Raw genomic sequence first — 15958 nt, 5'->3', positions numbered from 1 at the left:
ACCTCGCATTTATCCAGGTTGAACTCCATCTGCCACCTCTCAGCCCATCTCTGCATCCTGTCAATGTCCCGCTGCAGCCTACAACAGCCCTCTATACTGTCAATGACACCTCCAACCTTTGTGTCGTCCGCAAACTTGTTGACCCATCCTTCAATCCCCTCATCCAAGCCATTAATAAAAATTACAAACAGTAGAGGCCCTAGGACAGAGCCCTGTGGAACACCACTCACCACTGACTTCCAGGCAGAATATTTTCCTTCTACTACCACTCGCTGTCTTCTGTTAGCCAGCCAATTCTGTATCTAGACAGCTAAGTTTCCCTGTATCCCATTCCTCCTGACCTTCTGAATGAGCCTACCATGGGGAACCTTATCAAATGCCTTGCTGAAGTAGGAAGGAGAATGAACATTGTGAGTTTATGGTGCGGAAAGATGGATCTTGCCAAAAGGCTAAAGCAAAGTCAAGAAATTATGGAAAGCATGGTGCACAGAAGATTAAACACAACTTATTTGCACTATCGAGCATATTCACATTGATACAGTGGGAAAGCATCAGTTATGGCAAGAAGTTTATGTTGACTACAACGTGTGTTCAAAATGGCTGAAGATGAATAGAAGTGAATAAAGGTTATAGAATTTATTGTAGTTTGGTAAAAAGTATTTATATTGACAAAAGAATTATGCAATGGAAGATCAGAATGTAGGTCTATAGAAAATGGTATCGTGGAGAATGCTCTCAGAGGTTGCATCTAATGGTCTACTTGATTATGACAAGTGAACACTGGCATCTCTCATAAATACGTAAGTGTTTACTGAAATTACTCTGGTACAAAAATGGCACAAAAATAATTTGAGTTCTGAGGAAGGGTCACTCGACCCAAAATGTTAATTCTGATTTCTCTCCACAGATGCTGTCAGACCCGCTGAGCTTTCCAGAAATTTCTTTTTCTAATTTTCATTATCTGCAATTCTTCTGGTTTTCACAAAAATAATTATATCAGTTTAATTCTACAAATAATGCCGCAAAAAGGGCCTTTAATACCATGAGCATTCTGATAAAATATGGTGCATCTGTTTACAAGCTATCTTTTATTTATTCAGAATTTATTTTTGTTGGTGATTTCTGCATTACAACAAACTGAATATTAAAATCAATTTAATTCCAGAGACAGTTACATATTCTGATTTTTAAAAATGAATTCAGTCATTTTACAGCTGTCTCCCACTTCTACAGGAATACGTCTTAGGTCACAGCTTGTTCTTAAACTGGAGGAAGTGGTGATCGATTAATGTATTATAGCTTGAGGGTACCTGCCTTTAAATCATATTATCCTTGCATTTTCAGCTCGTATTATCAAGGTCATTTCTCAGCCAAACATTACCAGAGAGATTGGGACAACTATTACTCGAGTGATTCCATATGGTAGACAAACATCTACATGCACTGTATTTGCAATAGCTGTTTTTTTTAACCTAACTGTTCTTTCACTAATCTTTCCTCATTTCATCTCTCCCCCACCTTGAAGCCAGTGGGGCAAGGGCTTTGTGGAAGTGAATTATTTTGCCTGTCTCACTAATAGTGAGAAAGCACTGTCAGATATCTGTGATGTAAATCAATGCAACTAGTGCACTGATAAAATATTTTAAAGTGCATTAGGTCACGTAACTTGACAATAATATATGGGAGAAGGACTTATTTGCTTTGCCTCCCAGCATTGGAACCTTAGACTTTTGCAGTGCAGAAGGAGATTCTGTGTCTGTTGTCTGTGACCCCCCCTTTACTATGCAGCAATCCAAGACTGGTTCCATTATCCTGCACTTTCCCCATAGCCCTGTATCATCCACCGCTTCAATTTGTTTTTACTTCTATATTTAAAAGATGGTATGGCCTCTACCTCCTTATGCCATAGCATCACATCTCCAATAACCCAGAATAAACCAATATTTTTTTCTAACCCTTATTCTTACTCACAATAATAATTTTAGAATGATGATGCCCCCAATTGTTGACTGCCCAAGTATAAGGAATGATTAACAGATTTAAAATTGCGAGGAGCATGTTTAATATTTGCACGCAGCAGGCATCAGTTTGCGCCGGGAATGTGAACTTGTATAATTATAATGTTAACCCAGTGATAAAAGATTTAAGTAAATGAAAGCTTCCTTATATAAAATTTAAAAAAAAACACTGCAAGTATTCTTATGTTAGTCTGAACCATTGCAAGCATTAAGCTAATTTTAATGCCAGCATCTTGGCTGATGGAAGTGGGGGAAGGGGAAGCTTTTCTGGGTACCACAGTAGCCAGTGTTGACCCCAACATACTTCCTTGTGTTGGATTCATACCGAAGTTACAGCAGCCTCCAATCCAGATTTCCACTTGTGAATCATTTCTCATTACCAAAGTTCGGGAAATTGTCCAATGATGACTGCAGCAGCTTCAAGGGCAAGGTAACATTGCCGAATCATCAGTTGCAGACTTTGTTAATTAAGTCTCTAGAAATAATGGGAAATTCTGATACAATCACTGACTCTGTGGCTGCATCCAAATTAAAACTTCAGGTAAGTGCGAGGTGCAGTGGTTGGAAAGGGCTTGGGACATCCAAACTAAAAAAGATCTGACAAATGTATTACTTATATGGAATGAGCATAGAGTGTCACACTGCTAAATTCAATGCCTTCTGTCCATTTTATACTCAGATGTAACATCAAGCTGAATTTAATTCACCTGTAAGTGAGCTACCTGAATATAAATGAGTGATTAATGATGTTACATTGGTATAGTGACAAACATTGTCCCCGTAGCCCTGGTGAGATCTTGGACAGGGGATAAAGTCTACAATTTTGTGCTTTACTGAGGGTACCCAAGTAATCTTTTATGACTGCTCCGGTTTGAAACACAGTTTTATGACTGCTCAGGTTTGAAACACAGTTGACAGAAATAAGAAAGCAGGTTCCACTTTGAAAAACATTCATTTGTCATGACTTGAGTCCAACTGAAATTACATTTGGATCCCTTCCTGCTCACCACAAAATTTCAACCACATTGAATGCTTTAAAAACTAGAATGATTGATTGAAAATCAAGTGAGTTTTTACTTTCCCTTACCTCAGTTGATCTTTCAAAAATGGAAAATCAGAAGGTATTCGGTAAAGCTGCAAATCTGAACAACAGTGGAGGTAGAATTAAGACTCACACAGGTAAACCTGTATCCTGATGCTGATATTAACAACACTGTTTGAAATGAGTGAACACTTACTTATAAAATAGTGGCCTGAGGAATTTGATACAAATACATGAGTTGTGTTCGGAAGTTTCAATTTTATGTCAGGCTCCATTCAACAAAAGATATCCTTCATTGACTTATCATTTTACACGTTTTTTTAGACTTGATTCTGAAGGAGTGGATTCTAGTTAAGTAACAGCCCAAAATATCTTTTGCTTCTCAGAAACTAAGGTCACAGAAATTACAAGAATTGTTACAACTAAACCAGAAATAAAAATAATTAGTGGAAAGGTCATTCAAACTGGTGAGTTCTTCGTAATTTAACTTGATTATTTTGATGACGTTCTGTAACATGTCTACTATTCTCATAAATAAATATTTTTATGAGGAAACAGAATGGGACATGAAACAGCAATTCTTAAACTTATTTCATGTATTTATTTCTAATGAATATTTGATAGGTGCACTTCAGTTTGATGTAACATGAGAAGTAAATTATGAATTGGAAACTTTAATGATACCATTAAAGGAAGAGGCACATTGGCAAAAGCAGTGTCAATGTGAAAGCAAAGAGAACCCAAGGGAAAAAGCAGATTATCTGATGTGGCTCCAGCTGCAAGCATTGTGAGGGGTGAAGAGGTTCTGGTCACTGGGAGTGTAGGTGAGAATTGTCCAGTGAGACTGGAACTAAGAGAGAGCTGGTGTGCATAGGCCAGTGGGAGAGATTGGAGTGTCAGGCCAGAGGGAACAGCAGAGAGAGAAATAGCAAAGATCACTGCAGTTCCCAGCAGGAAGTGAATGGGAGATCAAACCTTGCCACCTTGCAGGGAAGGTGGGAGGGAAAAACACTACAGAAGAAAATAGGGGGAATAAATGCCAGCCCAGTCAACAATCCTGTGAATGATTTTGTTTTTCAAAAGAGGACCCTGAGTGGAGTGAAAATTGAACAAGTGAAAGTGACAGGGACTGTGGACAAAGAGCCGGAAAATGTATTTATATTAACTAGTAGTGATACTGGAAAAGCTAATGGCATTTTTAATTGGGAGGCCTTGGATCTGCAATATTGGTGATACCTAGATATTTAAAGATATGTAGAGTAAATACTGGTGAGTGAAAACAAGACAGATATTTAATAACACTAGGAAGCTTATTGCAAACTGGATGCAATCCATGTACGTGACCATGTAAGCCGAGGTCCAATTGAAATTGATGCTCAAGCTACATTTAAATTATATACAAGAGCTGACTGCAAATCTGCAGGTAGCTCAGCAATGAAGCAGACACAGTTATAAATCACTGCAGCTGTTACTCTCAGGTGAGTGTGGGAAGAGGACCAATAATGACCTTCAGTATCGCTGTGGAGACAGAGGAACAACCTTTCTCTTCCTGAAGTGGAAAGAACTACCATTCACCTCATAAGACCATAATAGGACATTAAGGTGTAGAAAAAGAAGTAGATCACTCAATTTATCAGGGAGACAGTGAGGTCTGCAGATGCTGGAGATCAGAGTTGAGAGTGTGTTGCTGTAAAAGCACAAAAGGTTAGGCAGCAACCAAGGAGTAGGAAAATCAATGTTTCAGGCCAGAGCCCTTCATCAGGAATGATGAAAGCCTCTTGATGAATGGTTCCAACCCGAAACATCAACTTTCCTGCTCCTTGGATACTGCCTGACCTGCTGTGCTTTTCCAGCGACGTACTCACATCAGTCTGCTCCTCCATTCAACGAGGTAACGGATGCCCTAATCATTCCACTTTCCTACCTTTTCCTCATAACATTTGATTCCTGATTACAAATCTGACTATTTCAACCTTGGATATATTTAACGATCCATCCCCAACAGCCCTTAATGATAAAAAGTTCCACAGATTCAATCCCCTCTGAAAGAAAAAAATCCTCCTCATCTCAGTCTTAAATGTGTACCCGCTTATTCATTGATGATGCTTTCTGGTCCTAGACTCTCCCACAAGAGGACAGAACCTTTCTGCATCTACCCTGTCAATTCCTCTAAGAATCTTAAATTTTTCACACACCTTGATGAGACTCGAAGCAAATTAAAGTATTTTTGATAAGATCAGCTGCCAGAGAACATGAATTATTTCTTTTTAAAATGTCACACAACTTCATTTGAGAGTTTCATTTTAGCTTTGCCAATAAGTGATTAGCATTTGAACAAAGTTAAGCAGATACTTTGTAATATCAGTCATTTATCTGGCATGCAGAAAAGTAATCTCTTGTTTTTGTAAATGGATTAAATATGTCTTGGAGTTCAGTATGCCATTCTGTTTTCACTCAGTCTATAATTTCAGTGATGTAACAGTTGTTTTGAAGGTATAAATATTAATAAATTTGGTCTGCTAAATGCTTACTGCTAAATTGGGCTATAGTTCCAAAACAGATGATCAAGTCCTGTGCCTGATGCAGAGATTGGGCCCTTTGCAAAAGCAAGTTAGAATCCTAATGCTGCAGGCGTCCATTTTACCAAATATTTTAGCTTAGTCATAGCTGCTACCAGTTTTCATGAAAATCAGGTTAACGTACAATCTGACCTTTAAATCTATCTTTAATTAGACTACTTCAGCCTGCAACCAAAATGTCTGTTTTCTTAAAAGAACTTAACCAATTAGGACTTCATTTTAAAACCATGGGCTGCTGTCAGCCACTACATATTCTCACCCCAAAATTGTTGTTGCATCTTTTTCTCTGCCAATTGCTGTCCATTCTCTCTGCCCTCTCTCTATTTCTCCCCTTTATCATGATCATTTACCCTTCTCATTAAATAAATGACAGAAAATGTCAGCATTCAAGTCACCAGGCAAGTTGTCTGGAGCCATCCAGTTCACTGGTATGATATAAATGAGACCTATTGATCAATACTGGGTCAAGATCAGGATTGCCTATTTCAGACCAAGAATCACTCAGTGAAAATCTTTCTCCAGTAACTAATGTTTAAATGTAATTTAAAGCTGTGATGATAGATGTGCCAAGATTGAAAACAGGAAGTATGTGAGGTTAAGAATCATCTTCCCAACTGGATACATTACAATATTAAGAACACAAGCAATATAGAGTTTCTGCAGAGACTTAAAGTAATTTTATTATTCCCTCTCTCTCTCTCAACATTGATTCAGGTTCAATTGAACGCGATGCTGACACCTTTACAAAACTTATTGAAGGAGGAGGTTCGTAGTTCTTTTTAAGAATGCTTAATGAAATTTTGTAATTTCATAACTGATGGTTAGGTTGGGATCCTTATTGTCAAAATATACAGATGAAGGGCATAGTCTAATTGACTACTGAGGTCATTTGTAAAGAAAGACCGTTGGGACACAGGTAGTAGCGAGGAAGCAGGCATGGGTAATGCTGCATTCTGTAAATCAACCTATCATCAATAAAGACATTAATGTCCAGTTCTGCCTTGCAATCAGATTTAGGGAGTGAGAGAGAAATTTTTCAGTTTCTCACCTGTCACATTGTCTATTTTGTCTCTCTCAGGATATTGTTTGCTCTGTACATTATGAGACATTCCTGAGACCTCTGACTCTTGGGAATGCTTGGTAGATTTAGATTTTATTGTAACATGTACTCAAGAACAGGAGAACAATGGAAAGTGTATAATGTCACCACACATGCACCATCTTAGGTATAAAGGTTCCTCGGTATAAAAAAATGTGGGTACAAAATAATAATAGAAACAAAGTGAAAAATGTTAAGCAATCCCTTCATAGAATAAGTAGAAAAGTAAAAAAAAAAATTAATAGTGAACATTAAAGTACTTCTTAATATAAACTAGCAAAGTAAAGGAATAAAGCTAAAAGTTCAACAGGCTTTTGATGAGTCTTTAGCTTAGCTCACTCTCTGGAAGACCTCAGCTCTCAGCTGCCTGTTCACGGCACTGCTGCTGCAGATATTACTGGCTCTTCCTACATCAGGCCATGACGCAGTCAGCACTGATGAAGCTGCCACCTCTCCGAACTCCTCCTGCTGCCTCTGGATGCGCCAATGCAGGACCCATTCACATGCCAAGATACCACCTCTCCAGGCTGAGAAACCAGGCCAAGACACAGCCATGCCGGGCCAAGAGACTGTCATGGGCTGCCCAAAGGATGAGCCAAGCCACCACCTTGCCAGGCAGAGACATAGCTGCACCGGGCCGAGAGACCATCAAGTACCTCCAGGAGACTGACACAGGCTGAGCCAGGCTGAGAAGATGCATCACCTCTGTGATGAGCCCATGAGTGAAGAAAGAAAAGTAGGACCAAGAGAGAAAAAAAGAGAAAGACATGGATGGAATGGATGAGCTCCAACTGAAGCTTCCTACTTCACCACCATCTTGGCATAGGAACCATAGTAACATTTAGGATGGTTTTTAATTAACGGAAGTTTGTTTCTGTAGATTTGTTTATCTTGATAATTACATTAAATTTTTAAACATTTACAGAGCAGCAATGACATTTGAAGAAGAACATCCTGTTTTGACAATTATGCCTCTTTCCCTCGTGAGGCTCTCTGCGTATTCTATATATAACTCATGCAAGAAATTCTACAGTAAATTGAGTTCAGATTGTACATACAGAATGCTCTTTACTCTGTGTGATCTGTGCTTTCCCATCAAAGTGGCAAATTTAAAGTTTAAGAACGGAGAATCTGCCTGTCAAATTTTCTGTTGTCAGAGATTGTGGTAGAGCTGTCAACATTGTTCACTGCCAGCATAGAAGATAATCCACTCAATCGCCAGGTAATTTTGTGGAATTACCTTTGAGCGGTCAATGAGTTGAAATGATATCTTGTGAGCGGAATATGAAAGGACTAATCCACTTATCACTTGATTTAAAACTGTCTGTTACACAAATCGTGTATGTTGAGTGGCAGGTAGCTATGTTTTAGGATTAATGCTCTGACTCTGTCCCAGGCTCCCTCTCTTACTGCTACAAACGCACTCAGTGTGAAGCACTTGCTGAAACTTAGGAGACACTCCAGGCTGAAATACAAGCCAGGCTGTTTCCTCTCTTTAGCTAATCAAATTGTCACAATGAGCAGAGGCAGGAAGCCAGGAATGTCAGCTCATGTCATCTGACATATATTTCATACTTGCTCTCTGATTTGGAACATAAGAAATGCGAGACCTAGCCCTGACTTCTCAGAGCTCAATGCTCCCTCACCCTGTCTCTGGTAGAAATCAGATAGAGGAGGTCAGTTATGATGCAGCATGAGACTAAATAACTCCATGTTACATGGCCCACCCCATCTCCTCCCTAGGTATGACCTACTGACTGCAATTTGAAACTGAAAAGAGTTTGGACACCCATCCCAGGTTGAAGGGGGTCCTCTGTACACATCTCATTCAGGCTCTGATGACATGATCAAGGCTAGATCCAAGATTTCAATTTGGGGCCTGAGCAGAGAAGTGGTGGTGCCTTTGCCGTCAGGCCAAATCTGCCAACAGCTGGACCAAAGGCCAGGCAACATCCTGAAAGATTCATTTTATTTTTGAGTTTCCTTGGCTTTGAGGAGTAGGAATGCTTAGGCCTCCAATGGCTTGAGCTTGCCATTCATCTTTCAGTTGGATTCCCAATCAATCCATCACAATTTCCCTAACTGGTGAAATCTCTTCTGGCAAGCCTTTAACACTGTCCTGCTCACCTGAATTCCCCTAACCCTCCCACACACCCCAAGCTGACCTCAGAACAGGTATCTAAATTAGGCCATAAGTTCAAAGCTGCCTGGTTTTCAGGTGGTTGAGACAAAAATCAAAAGTTACTTCAATAACTTAGTAAAGGTTTCTTTTCTTTTAACGCATACTTTGCTTAGAAGTAGTGAAGCTTTCCTGAAGTATGTCACTGTTTTTGCGGACAAGTATTATTTCAATTTTGAAATGTCACATTCTAGTGAAGAACAGTGATGAAGTCTTTGATTTAATCCTCTATAAATACATCAGGGCCATGCCTTCTAGGGAAATAAGATCAGAAATCAGTATTGAACCCAATCGATGAAGTCTTCCTAGCTGTGGAAGTATGTGGGCAATGGTGGGAAATCTGGGAGAGTTGTTTGAGATTGGCAGTGACGAGTTTCTAAATACGTGAGTAAAAAGTCCCCATTTTCCAGAAAGTTTTAAACAGTGAGATGAGAGTCTCACTAGCGAATGGCAAGATACTAATTTGCATGTATTCACATCCTCCTTTTGTGTCAGCTCGCCTCGCTGATTTGCAGTTTCCCATTTTTCTGCCCATTGGATACAAACCAGAAGGTGACAATTCCTACCAACTCAACTTACTTTCCAGCTCTGCATCTTAGATAATTGTCACCAACATCTCAAGGCATGCTCCATGGATAAGGACTATTTGCCCACTCCCACCCTTCAGGACATTCAGGTCTCCATCAGCAAAGAAGACAACATTTTCCCTCTCTCTGATATGTTTGAAGCAATTCACAGGAATTGTGCAAGGTAGCTGCAGACTGCCAGACCTTTACAAAATGGCGCTGACACCAGGAATCCTGGGTGGGCTTGGCAGTGACTATAGGATGTGGTGCGTAAGTAATGAGATGAGTCTGGGAATATAGCATGAGTAAAATCCCTTGGGCTTATATTGAGAAACTATCCATGAAACTCGCCAAAACCAACACAACAGATTTCTGTTGGGTTTGGGTTATTTTGTATTTGATCTCGCCTGAGGAGATAAAATCATTTTCTGTTCTGACAGCTGTCAAGGGCTAAGTCTATTAACTTTTCATTTGAGTCTGATGCAAGTTCAAAGGAAGTATGACTGCAGCAAATTAAGTAAATGGAATGGATCCACCAGTTCATAGCTTGATTAGATAACTATCTCAGGAGGAACTGCATGTTTTGAAAGTTGTTTCATTTCCTGAAACAAAATGATTACCCAGAAATTATCCCAAGAGATATTATGGTATGAATGCTCCATGCAATTGTCTCAAAGTCTTCTACCTACTACTTTAATAGAAGCATTAATTAGGAAATTAAAATAACTGAGTTATTGTATCTATTAAATATGTGACAAGAATTTAATATTAATATATTAAGTAATTGAACCATAAATATCGCGTGACTTATTGTTTACTTTATGTCTTGCCGCTCAATGAAATTAGTAAATTGCATGTGTCTTATTCAGTAAATATTTTGTATAATAAATTTAGTTTCATCAGGCACAACTGAAAAATCACATCATTAATCTTCTTGATAATTACCGTCAGTGGATCTAATAATCTTGTGGTATTTTCTGTATGTTTTCTATGTCTTTCTGTGGTCTCAGCAGTGAAATCATTTAAGATTCACCATTGACATGTATCTTGTCAGGAACACAGTACACAAAGTATACCAGGATTATTGAGGGTGATCCTAAATTACTTGAGGATGAAGACATCCAAAAGCTCCTTCATGGCGGTTAGTGAGCTGATGGCTCTGGCCTTTGCCTCCTGAAGCATGGACTCATAGAGTCTCCATTCCCTATTTATAACCTCAACCAACTAATTGTTTGTATTTCCTATCTCTATGTAGAATTTGCATCATTTTGTTGTGTCCAGTGCTGAAAGTTATTTTTCTCTGGACATGTGTTACTCATACCCAACATTTAAAAACGTCTTATTCTTAACAATCTAAGGAAACAATTCTTTATATTTATTTGTAACCTTCTTTGGTGCTGGATATCAAAATCCAGCCTGAGAAATTTTGCCTAACCTTCATTAACAATCCAAGGTTGCCTTTGTTAATGTCCAATTAACACTGGAAACTTACTTTTAGATGTATTCACCGTTTGAGTAATAATGTACTGGATTTTTTTTCTGTCAATATTTTGCACTGAAGTCTGATGACACAACTTTCAGAGGCTTTCATTTCCCTTTGTTGATGAACGTGGCGAGGGTGAGACCCTTATCTTTATTCATTAGCAAAAGTGTTCCACCATTTTATATTAGATGCTAATTTCAAAGGAGATTTCTAGTTCACACCCCCTCCCCGGGTTTATCATTGGGCACAACCTTTTGTATTATCTATTTTGGTTGTTTGCCATGGAGGTCAGAATATTCAAATGCAGTCAGTGGAAACCTCCTCCCATACACTTTCCTCCTCATTAACAATTTTTATATTCGGCATCAAAATTATTATGTTCTCATTAATGAATTTACATCCCATTAACAATCTAAAGAGACATACATTTTTATTCATTATATCGTGATGCCAGACATGGTCATCTTAGAGAATACATGGTTAAAAATGGTGGTATATGGCTTTTATGTCACGTTGTGAGCTGTTTATAATAACCAAGTTCACAAGTGATGCAATGCGGTATTTCCCGTAATGAGTGTTCCATTGCAAAGAGGAGTATGTTGTAGCAGTGAAACCCTTTCATTGTCTATCATTTCCATATTTCACTTCTATTTATCATGACAACAATTTGATTATCTGAATGTTATTCACAAATTTCCAATAGCGACAAATTTATGAGCTCTGCAAAGGGCTGAAATGTTCATCAAATGTGATTGGTTGTTTTATTTTACATATGCAGATACAAAAAAGGCCTCTCTACAAATGTCGAAGCATGTCGAATTGAGGAAACTGCTACATTTTCAGTAGCATTGCATTGGAATGCGGATAATATAATTAATTCTTAGTATTTAATAACTATAAGCTGGTGCACGACATTTAATAGAATAAGTGTAAATTTTTTTGAGATTTAACCAAGCATGACTTGATTCAGATTTCTTCTTAAAGGAACGGGTACTTTCCTGTATTAATACTTGTCGTGTATCTGCTATCAAGTACTGATGCTGTCATTAACTGTTACTTTAGCAGGCTCCTCGTCCAGATTCACTAAAATTACGATTGAGGGTGAACCGCTGAGGGAGCATGAAAAAGAAGTTGAAAAAATCATTCGTTCAGGTAAGAGTATCTTCCGAAAGTCACGTAGCATTTGCAATTGTGTTGAACTCATTCAACAGACCTAGGAAGATACATGAAACAAAGTTTTAGTGATGGACTAAACTATGATCTATTTACATTTTGACTTTTTACTGTGGCTTGATTTTAGTTTGTTGGGTCCTTCAAGAAAGCTTAGTGTATAGAATATACTAGCTCCAGTAACCATGCATTAGAACCACCACAGTGACTGCTTGGCAAAGATCTAAGATGAAGCAAGTGTCATATCTGTTATACCCTGAACTTCTGAGATGTTGTTCTTGTCATAGAGTCACACAACATGGAAACAGACCTTTCAGTCCAGCTCATTGGCACCGATCAGACATCCCAAACTGACATAGTCCCATTTGCTAGCATTTGGCCCATATCTCTCCAAACCCTTCCTATTCATTTATGCATCCAGATGCCTTTTAAATGTTGTAATTGTACCAGCCGCCACCATTTCCACTTCATTAAAGTAAAGCAAATATATTATATGTTGAAGCTACTTCAATTGACTCATCAGGTGGAACTAAGTTAAGCATATGCAAACAAAATTCTGTTGATGAGTATAAAATTGTCTTCTTTTTCTCATTTATGGCTCATGATTTTTAGTACATTTCCTGTGTTTCTGCCTTTGTTTCTAATTAAATGTATTTTTTTTTAAAAGAAACACCAAGGAGAACTAATCGTGGTGTGGAAAGAATGCCAGGTTTGTGAAAATTGCTTATTTGTTATTAGAATATTAGATATTATATAAATTCCCACCTGAATAATTTTTCATTTTGTACATGTTGCCTGCATTCAAATTGGATTCTCCAATTGAAACAGAGACGTTATCTTTATCGTTAGAAATTTGAGACCAGTGAATCAAAGCAGTTTATGCCATTTAGAAAATGGAGGAATAGTATGGGTTAGCGCTTTATTGACTGGTTAATAATTGAAGATGGAAAGTTCATGGTTCAGGTGTTGGCTGTGGACACTTTTTTCTGCCTTTGGCATTGTGATCAGTGGTACACTTCCAACAAGAAATAGGCAAGGGGGTCACCCCTCAAATTGGATGTTTGCGCACCCACTTGAAAGGCAAGTGCAGTGCCACCAAATGTTTAGGCCACAAATCCAGATCATTGCATTACCCACTGTTATGCAAAAAATGCCCAGAACAGGATTAGCTTTCTCACTTTCCTTTCTGTCTTCAAATAGTTTGTACTTTGTTGCTGATGGGTACTAAATTACAGGCATCCAATTTACCAGAGTTAAAGCTGTACAACTTTGTCCATTTTTCTTATATTTTCTTACTGAATGCCACAGTTGGCCTCTCCTTCAAGAAACATTAATTTCCTTCTTCAACTTCTCCTGGAACAAGTATCCAGCAATCTTATTTATACACATTACCCCCTAGACTCCTTTCAATAATTGTATTTGGCTAGGGTCCATGTGATGTTTAATTTGATATTGTAGTTTACTTGAATGTCTGTCACTGCTCCACAGTTAGGTCTTGCTAAATTAGAGACAACCTTGCAGATTAAGCAGTTTGATGCTGAATGTAACAATTTTAAAGGTGTTATTAAAAGCAACATGCAAATATTATATTACCACAATAAATGTAAAATTCTGACATAATGATAATGGATAGTTGTTAAAATTATTAATAAAAGTTCTCTTCCATCTGGGTTTTAAAGTAATGAATCTTAGAATAATTCTAACATTAATATGTCTGACCAAAGAATGCCCCATTGCATAGTTGGTATGCATTTAACTGTATTTTCAAACATGTCCTTGAAGGTTATGTATTTCATTTACGTTTTATGATTTCTACATACAGTTCGAAGAAAATCAAGACAAACTATGAGGAGACGCCCAATAAAAAGAAAACCAGTTCAAGCTTAAGAATGATTTTACACCTTTTGGTACAGAAAATGCAGGACATCCACAAAATACAACTGGTGCAATTTAAAATTGGAGTCTGGCTTGTGGCGATCACAAATGATAAGGATGTTATAAACTCTTGTCAGGTTAAATGGTTGTTGAATTGAAAGTCAGAATACATTAACTTTTGTATTTCCCTGTGTTTTGCATTGAATCTTAGTATATTTTAGGATCAAATTTGGATGGATTCTGGGGCATTTCCTTGGTATTATAGGAAAATTAAGTCAGTGACCTTTCAAGATGTAAAATGAATAATTTACTAAACAGCAATTTATTTGTTGAATTTGTTCCCTAGGACCACAGTTGCTTTTGCTGGGTAAAATTATAGCAAGTCAGGAAAAAGAAAGCAATGAAAGAATATGTATCTTCTTGTTTTCTCAGTATTGAGATTACCATAAGCACAAGGGAAATACATTCAAGGATATAAAAATGAGAATGTTTCAAAGCGAACAGTTTAAAAAAGATTAAAAGTTGCTTTATGTTTGGTATTTGTTTCCATTTTTTGAAGCTGGGCTTAATAACTTACAGATGGGGATTTGGCTAATGCTTGGAAACTGGTACATCTGCGTGGTTAAGGATAAAAATATTAAAGTCAGTGCTTGTTCTAGTGAGTCTATGGGCTATTTCTAACATGTATTTTGTACTAAGACATAAAAAAGCTTTACAGGCAACCAACACAAGTTGAGGTTGTTTGTACTTTTGTAAATGGAGTGATATCTTTATTCTGAACACTTTTTTTCTAACTCAAGTTTTGTATCAATGAGACTTGCTCTTTATTCCTCTTTATGTTTTGCAGTTTAAATCCTTACTTATTGCTATTTTTGGGAAACAATGCCTGAAAATCTGTGGAAAACATGCTGAACCTGGTGCTTTTCTGTATTCTCTTTGAGAAACAATTATCCATTAAAAAAAAATCCTCACGTGGTTATACCTTAATTGGCTCTGTTACTCATGTGTATCCATTTGAATGTAATAATTGCTCCATAGGATGGTGCTAGAATGCCCAGGATATTGTTGCTTTTGACCTTTAGTGGCAATAATTCTGGATATGGGAGATAGTGATATGAAGATATTTAACTGCAACTGCTGGAAATCTAAATTAAAAAGAGAAAATGCTGCAAGCATTAATTGGGTGAGACAGTGGTTGCAGACTGTTTTACACTCCACCCAATATGATGATTTTGCCGATTTGATGATTTCTGGGGTATGGAATTTGGATGAATAGCTCTGGATCTTAAAGGAGCTAGAAGTATTTTACATGTCTCCAAACAATCTTAGTAACCATGTCTAACTATCTAATGTAACTTGTACCTAATTGTAAGTGTGCAATAAACTCAATCTCATTAAGAGCTTCTTCTTCCTCAGACTCATTAGTGGTTGTTCTGCCACCACCATAAACCAAATAGGCTTTTAGACCCAGTCAAGGACAGAGGAATGGTGGCAGCATCCTTCTGCTCGCAAACATCACAATTGGTGCAATATCAGGTTCCATACACAGCACTTAGATCATCACTGTCTCTGTTTTGTTCTACCACTTGTTAGGCCTCCAATATTGAATTATCAGAAATTGCCTCCAAGTAAATTTTGAGAAGACCGAAGCTATTGTCTATGATTCCCAGCCCAAATTCTGTTCATTCTCCATTGTTTCCAGGCCTGATAATTGTCTTAAACTCAGCAAGACTTTGGTGTTGTGAAGAAACTTTGAAATGAGTTTGCAATTACATAGTTGCACCATCACCAACATTATCGACTTTCAGCTCTGTAACATTGCTGGACTCCAAACTTGGTATTATCCACTGCTGAAGCCCATGTCCTTGACTTTGTTAAAAATCAGTTACCCGACGAAGGAGCAGCGCTCTGAAAGCTAGTACTTCAAAATAAACCTGTTGGACTGTA

The 15958-nt window shown here is 37.8% G+C and overlaps 1 protein-coding gene across 12 annotated transcripts in view; it reads left to right on the top strand.

The window, feature by feature from the left end:
* The window catches only part of LOC122550811 (periostin-like), a 124884-nt gene extending 109473 nt beyond the window's left edge, over positions 1-15411 (top strand). Inside the window, exons 17-23 of one of the 12 annotated variants that reach the window (XM_043692103.2) lie at positions 1345-1422; positions 3447-3527; positions 6354-6404; positions 10538-10624; positions 12032-12118; positions 12804-12845; positions 13959-15411. In XM_043692103.2, coding sequence (XP_043548038.1) covers positions 1345-1422; positions 3447-3527; positions 6354-6404; positions 10538-10624; positions 12032-12118; positions 12804-12845; positions 13959-14023 — 491 coding nt within the window. In that variant the 3' untranslated portion in view covers positions 14024-15411. Of the gene's footprint in view, positions 1-1344; positions 1423-3110; positions 3230-3446; positions 3528-6353; positions 6405-10537; positions 10625-12028; positions 12119-12803; positions 12846-13958 lie in introns of those variants that run through there. The other 11 variants (XM_043692102.2, XM_043692106.2, XM_043692105.2 and 8 more) reach the window with 11 other exon arrangements.
* Positions 15412-15958: the final 547 nt, after the last annotated feature.

Source organism: Chiloscyllium plagiosum, unplaced genomic scaffold (assembly GCF_037043375.1).
Source record: "Chiloscyllium plagiosum isolate Xiang-an unplaced genomic scaffold, Cpla_swu_hap1 HiC_scaffold_6, whole genome shotgun sequence".
Classification (NCBI taxonomy): domain Eukaryota; kingdom Metazoa; phylum Chordata; class Chondrichthyes; order Orectolobiformes; family Hemiscylliidae; genus Chiloscyllium; species Chiloscyllium plagiosum.
The sequence above is the reverse complement of the archived record's forward strand: the minus strand, read 5'-3'. Positions and strand labels throughout refer to the sequence as shown.